The sequence below is a fragment of the Pteropus vampyrus genome, unplaced genomic scaffold (genome assembly GCF_000151845.1).
Source record: "Pteropus vampyrus isolate Shadow unplaced genomic scaffold, Pvam_2.0 Scaffold144, whole genome shotgun sequence".
NCBI classification, from domain to species: domain Eukaryota; kingdom Metazoa; phylum Chordata; class Mammalia; order Chiroptera; family Pteropodidae; genus Pteropus; species Pteropus vampyrus.
In genome coordinates, this window is record NW_011888925.1 from 583443 (window position 1) to 592213 (window position 8771).

At 60.6% G+C, this 8771-nt stretch overlaps 1 protein-coding gene across 1 annotated transcript in view; it reads left to right on the top strand.

Annotated features, from left to right (window-relative positions):
- Positions 1–6: 6 nt before the first annotated feature.
- Positions 7–8771, top strand: part of MYRF (myelin regulatory factor) — a 35196-nt gene continuing 26431 nt past the window's right edge. The window contains exon 1 of the mRNA XM_011368955.2: positions 7–110. Within this exon, the coding sequence (XP_011367257.1) occupies positions 65–110 (46 nt within the window). The 5' untranslated portion in view covers positions 7–64. The remainder of the gene's footprint in view (positions 111–8771) is intronic.

The following is an 8771-nucleotide window of genomic DNA, read 5'->3' on the forward strand; positions in this document are numbered from 1 at the left end:
CCCCGGGCCGGGCTGTAGCGGGGCCGGGGCGGAGTGCACGCCGGGCAGGCGGGACGGGCCAGACATGGAGGTGGTGGACGAGACGGAGGCGCTGCAGCGCTTCTTCGAAGGTGAGGGACTGCGGGCCGGCAGGGCGGCCAACCTCTCGCGCTGGGTATCCCCGCCACTCCCGGCGATCTCCCCGGGGACTGGGACCCCCCGACTGTGCTTTCACCACGCTGGGACCCCGGGTGTCGTCTCCTCGGGGCTGGGGCCTTCCTGCAGGCTGGCACCAGCCGTCCAATGCTGGCTCCCAGGGCTGGGAGACTCCCGGAGGTCACCATGCACCTCCACTAAAGTTGGGCTCCCTGTCTCCCAACACACAACTTCCTTGGAGCTGAGCCCTTTCCACACTTGGTCCTCCTTCATGCCTTCCAGGACCTGCAGCACACACACCCCTAAATTCTGACACCTCCCGCCTCCAGTGCACTTCATACAGCCCAGTCTGGGGATCCTATACTGTGCTTCTCTGGAACCCCATCCAGGCCCAGACCTCTTCCAGGCCCTGAACCCCAGCACACCACCTTCCATGCCTCTCAGGCTGGCACCAGCCCCCAGTGTACCTCCCAGAGGCTGAGACCCCCACCTAGAGACCCAGGTGACCTGTGTGCCTTTCAAGTTGGCCCCCTCTCCCCATCCTGACACCTAGGAGTTGAGACCCACTGTTCTTTCCTGAAACTGGGACCCGCTTCAAGACTGTCACCCACCTTCCATAAGGATGCTCCCCCCACCCCGCCCCAAGGCTGAAATTCCCCTTGAAGCAGCTACCCCTCCCTACTTGAGGCTGGGAACCCCTCCCCAGCATTCCTCCGTGGGCTGGGTTCCTCCACTCCCAACCCCTGCCCTCCGAATGCTCTCCTCGGGCTGGAACCTCCTTGAAGTTGGCATCCCTGGGGCCAGCCACCACCGTCCTTGCGCTCGGGGGACCCTTCAAAAGCTGTGAGCTGCATCCTGCCAGCCCTCTGAGGCTCCTCAGGGCTCTGTTGCCCACACCTGTTCCTGGAGCTTCGCCTCCTCTGGCATTCTCCTCACCCCAGGAGTGACCTCGCCCCTTCACCTTGACCCTAATAGGACCCTCCCCATGGCAGGGCTGGGATCTACGCACACCCTACAATATTTTTTTCTATACTTCCACCCCCCGCCCCCAAACACACACACAATGGTGTGGGAGGTCTCCTCCTACATCTGACCAACTCCCGTTCCTTTCCTGAATAGCCTCTGCCCCTCCCCCAGGGCTGTCCCCCTCATCCTGGGTGCTGGATTCTGGAGGGATGGGACAGAGTGTGGGAGGGAAAGGCAGAGGCACAGGCTGACATCTCCCAGCCCACACTGCTGCTCAGACCCTCACCGGAGCATCTAGGAGGTTCTCTGACCCCTTTTGTGCTCCTTTCCACCAACTTAGGGTCCTCAGCCTGTGCCCTCCCCTCTCCCCGGTCCCTAAGCCCACACGCTTCCCAGTGCATTCAGAACGCAAATCTCAGTGATTCAGAGCCTTCCACCCTGGGGTGGGGGTTGCCTATGGGGCACTGCGCTGGGACCGTTGGGCCACAGGGCTGGAATCAGGGCCCCAGTGTCCAGCCCAGTGCCCAGACCCCTCCGGAGTCCCATGAGGGAGAGAAGAAGGCCCTCTTTGCTTCAGTTACTCCTTCCCTGTGACTTGGGAGCAGGAGGCTCTGTCCACTCCTGCTTGCTGAGCAGCCCAAGTCAGGGCATCCCCAAGCCTCAGGCCTCCCCATGCCAGGATCCTGGACACCCCAACAGACCTAGGCCCCAAGAAGTCAGATTCGAGCTAGATTAAGTGATTGATCCTGAGGTAGTTGGGCCATTTGAGGCTCCTAGGGCCTCTCGTCCTCCCCAGACACTTCCTCCTTTAGGAGCCCTCAAGGGGCCTTATAGGGGCTGGGGGCTCCTGGGGAGGTGGGAAGGGGACACTAGTCCTGGCTTGGGATATACTCTTTTGGGGTGCCCTGAGCCTGTTACTACCCCAGATGACCTGTGGGCCAGTCCCTCTTGCTTCCTGCAGATATCCCCACGCCTCCTCCTCCAGAACCCTGGGCCCTGGCAGAGGGGCGGGCCTGGCTGGCCCAGGTTCCCCATCTCCTGAGCCAAACCTTCCCTCCTGCCCGTGGGGGTGGGGGCTGACGCCACGGCTCAGCCATGCGGCTGGCCTGGCGGGGAGGCTACGCTGCTCCCTCCAGAGAGATAAGAGGAGACTCAAGAATGTCTGGGGAACAGGGGGGTATGCGGCTGCCCGCCTGAGCAGGGCCGGGAGGGAGCCAGGATCTGGAGAAATCTTCCCGGAGCCTGAGATGGAGGGAAGGTGGGGTGGGTGCTAGCGCTGGGGTCTCTGGGGCCACATGGGAGGGGATGGCCTGGCAGGGAGTCGGGTGGGCAGTGCTGTTTGGGACCCAGTGTGGGTGTTAGGGAGCGCTTTGGAGAGGCGAGGTCTGAGTGTGCTCATGAGTGTACGTGTGAAGTGCCGGGGGCAGGAAGCTGTGCTTTCCTGCATGTGGATGTGTTGTTCTTGAGGGTGTAGGAGCAGTGTGTGCTCTCTACTTGGGGCTGGGGACACCTGAGTTCTCATCTGGTCCCCACTCTGCCTTGGTCATTCCCTCTGGACAGTGGGTACAGGAGGCAGGGTCTATGCTTTCCACTCTGGGGCTCATCAGGGCCCCTCATCCGATATGGCGTACTCTCTAGGCACACCAGGCATATATCCTGGTCCAGCCCTGTGCAGGTGGGCCAGGCTGTGCCCACCCCGGAGTGGTGGGCTGGGGGCTAAGGCGCTTTGGGCCTTGGGTGGGAGGCTGGGACAGGGCGGCCCCCTCGAGGCTGGTACAGCCGGGCCCCCGTGACTGCCCAGCTAATCCCCCGGAGGGAGGCTACAGCCGCCCAGCTCGGCGGGCACAGGGCCTGCAGAGAGGGGACCCTCCAGGCAGGATGCACTGGCTCCCAGCAGGTAACAGGGTCTCGGTGGCAGGTGTGCTCCTCATCGCTTTCATGGGCTGAGGCCTTGGACTCCCAAAGCCTGGTCAGGGACAGGGGCAAGGCAGTGTCAGACCTTAGAGTTTCGGTGAAGGCTCAGACATCAAGAGCCGTGTGACCCTGTGCAGAGCTCTCGTCCGCTCCGGACCCTTTCCCCTCACCTGCAAGACAGGAGGAGGGAGGTCTTGATGATGCCGTCAGCTCTGATGAGCTTCGTCTCAGCCTTGGGAAGGGGCATGGAAAGGGGAGAGGCCGGCCCCTGGCTCCGGGGGCACATGGGGCTTCAGTGAGCAACCAACGACCCCCAGAAAGCAGGCAGGTGTGGAGGAAGCTTTAGAGACCGAGGGGAACTGGGCTTCCGGCAGGTACTAGAAAGGCCACCGAAAGGCTGAGGGACCTCCACGCAGCCTCTAGAGTCCCACCAAGGCTGGCAATGGGAAGCTGAGTTTTCACCCCTTCCAGACCTGATGGGCAGTTTGGGCTGGTGACTTCCCTTCTCTGGCCTCATGTCCTTTCTTGGGTGAGCAGGTACGTTGGACCAGAGATGGGGCTTCCCATGTGATTTTTTCACGCACAAAAAAAGACAAACTCATGGCCTCCCGATGGGATATATACACTGGGCACAGTGGGATGAGCTCCCCACAGCCCTCCAGAGCACCAGGTTTGAAAGCCACCCCTTCCCTAGCTCTGGAATGGGAGCAGGGCTTTGGCCCCCTTACCCAGGATCCAAGAGAAGGATCTTAGCCAGTGTTTTCCAGAGCTGACACCCAGCCCCCTGCTGTCTCTCCTGCCACCGGCACCTTGGGGGAGGGAGGGTGGCCTCCCAATGGGGACTAGCATCTCTGCCTCCTGAGGGCAGGAAGGGGTCCCACTGATGACTGTGGAAGAAGACGCCCACCCTGGACAGGAGGCTGGGGCTGTGTGATGGATGGTACTGTGTCCTATGTCAGCCTGTCTGACCCAGGGAGTAGGTAGATGGGGGAGGCAGCCATCTACCTGACTCCCAAGGAGATGAGATGGGGTGCCTTCTGGGTCCACCCAGAGCCCCGGGGAGGACTCCTGTCCCAGGTCCTGAGTCCAGTTGGAAAGGAAATGGTAGTGGGGGGTCTGACTCATCCCCTTGTCCCCAACGCCCAGTGCAGGGCCATGGTGGGGAGGAGCAGGAAATGTTCTCGGGGTCGATGGAGGCAACAATAGTTATGTGAACAGAGGCGGGGGGCACCCCAGGAAGTTGGCTAGGGTGTCAATGCTGGGGAGAGGAGCAGGCGCTTTCCCACCTGCTGGCCTCAGGGCCTTTCCCGAGTCTGGGGGCCTGGGCAGAGGGCCCCTTGGAGCCTTAAGCAGGGCCACGCAGAATGTTTGGGGAGAAGACAGGCGGCTCTGGGCAGAATAGCCTCCTCCCGGAGACCTGGCCCCCACTCCCTGACTCCCAAGGGCTTACAGAGCTAGGGGGGCCCTGGCAGCAGAGGCTGCTGGGTAACAGCCCAGCGGGCCACTGATTGGCTGCTGCCCTTGGACTTTGCCCTTCTGATAAGAACAGGGAGCAGAAATCATTAACCGAATCCTTAATGGAGTGGCCCCGCCCCACCCAGGCCGTCTGCCCTTCCTTTCCACCTTCTTCCTCCTCATGGCTTTCCCCTCTGGGCCTCAGTTTCCCTCCCAGCCTGGACGTGTGTATGGCGGGGGAGGGGCTCCTCTCCCACCTCAGAGTCTGCAGCCCCTGCTGCCATGGGTCCGGTAGCCCCTCGGTTGGCGGCAGGGGTCGGACGGTATAATGGTCTGATGTGCTCCCTGGATGTGCGGCCAGGGTCTGTCCCCAGCTCTGAGGCCCACCCGCGGTCCTTCTCTGGGCCTGTCACTGCACCTCTGTGTGCCTCCATTTTCCTCTCTGTGAAACGGGAACACAGTTGTGGTCACAGTGCGTTCCTCTCAGGGTTCCTAGGCGAAGCGGGGCCCGCGAGGGGCCTCGTGCACAGGTGCACAGGGCCTGGCTTCACAGGTGTCAGCCTGGGCTGCGGTTACGATCTGGGTGCACGGCCCAGACCCGCAGGCTCACAGCAGATATTATGTCCTCACTTTGAGCATTTATTGGTCCGCAGGGTAGGTCAATGTCCCCAAGCTTGTTTTGGGGCCTGCGGCTGGTGCTGTGTGCCTTGGGAGAGGCCCTCGCTTTTTTGGGGCCACTTATTCTCACAATGAGGGGAAACCGTTAGCCTCGTTGAGCACATTCTCTGTTTGCACAGGCTCCCGCTCCATGACAGGTCTGGCCCTGCCGGGTCCTGTGCCTGCTCCTGGTTCCTGGTGCCTCCCACCCCACCCTCCACCTCAGAGATTCAAAACTCGGGGTTGGGCAGGCGGGCAAGGGGGAAGGGCCTTGACTGTCCTTGTCCTTTATCTTTACCTGCTGTATCTAGCGCAGAGGTTTTTGCACATGTTGTCTCCAGGGGCTCCTGCAGCTCAGTGGAGGTGCAGATGGTATCCCTTCATTTCCAAGAGGGGGTGCTGAGGCAGGAGAGGAAGGTGATGTGTCAGGCTCACTCAGGGGGGGCCACGACAGAGCTGGGACTCCTGGGTCTCCTGACTTGCAGCTAGGCACAGGGGGGGTGCCGACCAGGAGTGGTGTAGGGAGGGGGGCTTCTCCTTCTTGCAAGCCGAGGCTCCTGATTCATCACTGGTGGCTGTGCTATGTACTTCCGTCCAGCCCCTTCACCTCTGGATCTCAGAACCCCAACTCAGATGGTCAAGATTGTGTAATGTAAGCGGTGAGACCCCAAGAGTGCCAAAGGCCTGGAGTGGGAGGGGAAGGAAGGGCTAAATGCCAGGTCGGGGGACAGTCGGGCCCAGAGCCTCCACTGGCATGGACTATGGACTGGGGGCTCCAGGGCATCCTCACTCCACCTCCCACCTCCAGGCTGCATCAGTGGGAAAGTTCTCCCTCCGTCTGACTTAGACCCCTCCAGCCCCCATGACGCACAACCACAGCCTCTGTCCGCCTGTGGAATTTGGGGCCCCTCCCCCTTACTCCCCTCTTCATCTCTCAGTCCCCTGTGCTCTCTTCTCTCTGTGATTCTCCCTCCTGGGGCCTGGGGCCCGGCGGGGTGGAGGGGGATCTCCATCCGCAACCGGCTTGAAGGGGGGGCTGCCTTTGGCAGGGAAGTCGGGAGTCTTGACAGAGTCTGCTCCGTTAGAGCTGTCTCCAGCCAGAGCTGATGGGGAGATACCCTGGTCCGGGCCTGCCTTTGGGTCAGTGGGAAAGGAAGGGAGGGCAAAATGTGTGCGTGAGTGTACGGGTGTGCGTGAGTGAACAAGTCTGTGTGGTGTGCTGAGATGCGCACATGCGCAAGCATGCTCGTGCCTCGGGGCCTTTGCACTGGCTTCTCACCTCCTTCGTGGCTTTGCTCGTGAGACCTGGCCTGACCATCCTGCTTAGAACTGCAATTCCTCCCCACTCTCTTTGCACCCCAAACTCCTCTCCCCGCTTTATTTTCTCCATAGCGTTTGTCACCTTCTAAAATGCTATAGATTTTACCAATCTGTCTTGCCACCTGACTCTGCCCCCAGAATGTCAGCTCCGTGTGGGCAGGAGGTTTTGTCCGTTTTGTCTTCTGCTGCATCACCAGAGCCCGGCATTGTCCCCGACACATAAGGATGCTCAGTAAATCATCGTTTAAACGGATGAACACATGTGGAACATGCTGGTGTGTGCACGCGTGTGTGTCAGTGTGGGAGGGGCGTGCCACTGTACAGGTGTGTGTTTTCATGTACACACTCACATGTGTGTCAGTGGATACATGCCTGGGACGATGCCCTTGTGTACACACATGCGTGTGGGACATGCCCGTGTGTAAACACAGACGGGAATGCGTAAGCCCAGAGGACACTTACCCGCACCCCAAGCTACAGGGACTTACTTGTCTGCCCTGGTCCCTGTGGGAGGGGACTGGGGGCGTCGGGTGGGCGCTAACTCGGCCCTATGGATCCCCAAGCAAAGGAGAAGTTCCTGGGGACTGATGTGGGTTCCCTAAGAACACATTGCAGCTGCTGTTGGACCTGGCTGGGGAGCATCTTGGGGCTGTGGGTTCAGTTTTGTGTCGACCTGAGGACAGGGTAGCCACCAAGTGGGGACTAGAGGAGGACACAGCTATAACCCAGGGGTGGCTAGACCCAGGCTCCATGTAGGAGATGGGTCTCTGCAGGCAGGATGTGGGAATCGTCTGCATTTTTTAGCAAGACGTTGAGAGGGAACAAATATAACTCTGGCTCAGATTTAAGGCCTGATGGCAGTGACTGGAGAGCCACATCTCTGTCATTTAGCCCTAGGTTAACTAGGGATTCGATGCAGAGACACAACGGGTAGCTTCCAAAATCAAGCGTCTGATCTGAAGGTATTTTGAGTGAGAAGGCTCTGGATACAAGATGAAGCCTGAAGCAGGGACAGCTAGCAGTTATCATAGTAATCAGAGATCATATTAATAAAGGTAGAAAGCCAAACCAAAGGAGGTGAGAGCCCACAGTGCCCAATCCCAGTGTGAATTAGTTTGGAGTATGTTGATTAGCTCAGTCAGTACTGGGAGACAAGCCTCAGCACTGGGGGCCCTCTGTGACTGGGGTGATTGAGGAGGGGCTGCTGGGGCAGGCAGGCGGTCACAGAAGGCTTACCCACGGGCAGGGGGTGATGGCTAGAGCCAGAGCCTAGAGGCCAGAGTGTGCTGTTCATGTGCCAGAATAACAGCATGGTACTGGTCATGCCTCAGAGGGGCTCAGACGAAGGTGCGAGGCCCTCTCAGCGGCTCCCTGGAACCGACGTGGAGAAGCACGGGGGACGGTGGGGCAGGAAAGGAGAGAGGGGTCCCAAGAGAGACGGAAACGGCGATTCACGTTGATCGAGGAATGGTCTCCCAGGGGCGAGGCTCTCCCCCACCTTCTCCCTGAGATGCTGAGATCCCTGCCCCAGCGATGGGGAAGGAAGCCAGACCAAGGGAGGGCAGGTCACTTGCTGAGGGTCACAGCAATGAACAGGGGGCTTGCATTAGCACCCGGGCCTCTTTGACCCCAGCAGTCCCTTGGAGCACCATGGGAGTGCCAAGGTGGGCAGTCCCTTGACCACTACCACCCTGACCCCCTGCCATTGCTTAGAATCAGGGTGCCCCTCAGATTCCGACACCTAGAATGGACGCTTGGGGTACTGGAGGGAGAGGCTTGGGCCCCATACCCTGTTGGCCCCAGGCTCACATCAGCTAGGCCTGGCCAGCACCCTTAGGCCCTGGCCTGCCCTGCCCACGGCCACGTGGCTGACGGGATTTCCGCCATGTTTGGGCATGAATTGACAAGTGCCCCATTGACGGGCAGGGGGGAGGGTGTGGGCAGGGCACAAGCCACCCACTGTGCAGGGTCCCCACCCTCCCCCGTCCCCCAGGACAATGGCCTAGACTCAGCCAGTGGCCACAGCTGGTGGGGGGGGGGCGGGTGATGGGCATGAGCAGGAGGAGGAGGGGAAGGGAGGAGTCCAGGGTGGAGGACCACCTGGGCCCCCACCCGCTCTCATACCGCACCTGACTCCTGTGCCCTTGGTTCCCCTTCTGCCCAGCTGGGTGGCTGGGCAGAAGGGGACGAGGAGAGGAGGGGGCTTCCCTCCCCCAGCTTCGATCCCAGCCCGCCTGGGAAGGGCAGTGTCTGGCTCCTGTTAAAAGCAGGTAATAAAGGACCTAATTAATGAGGAGCAGCTGGGGCACATAGCTCGGCAGGGC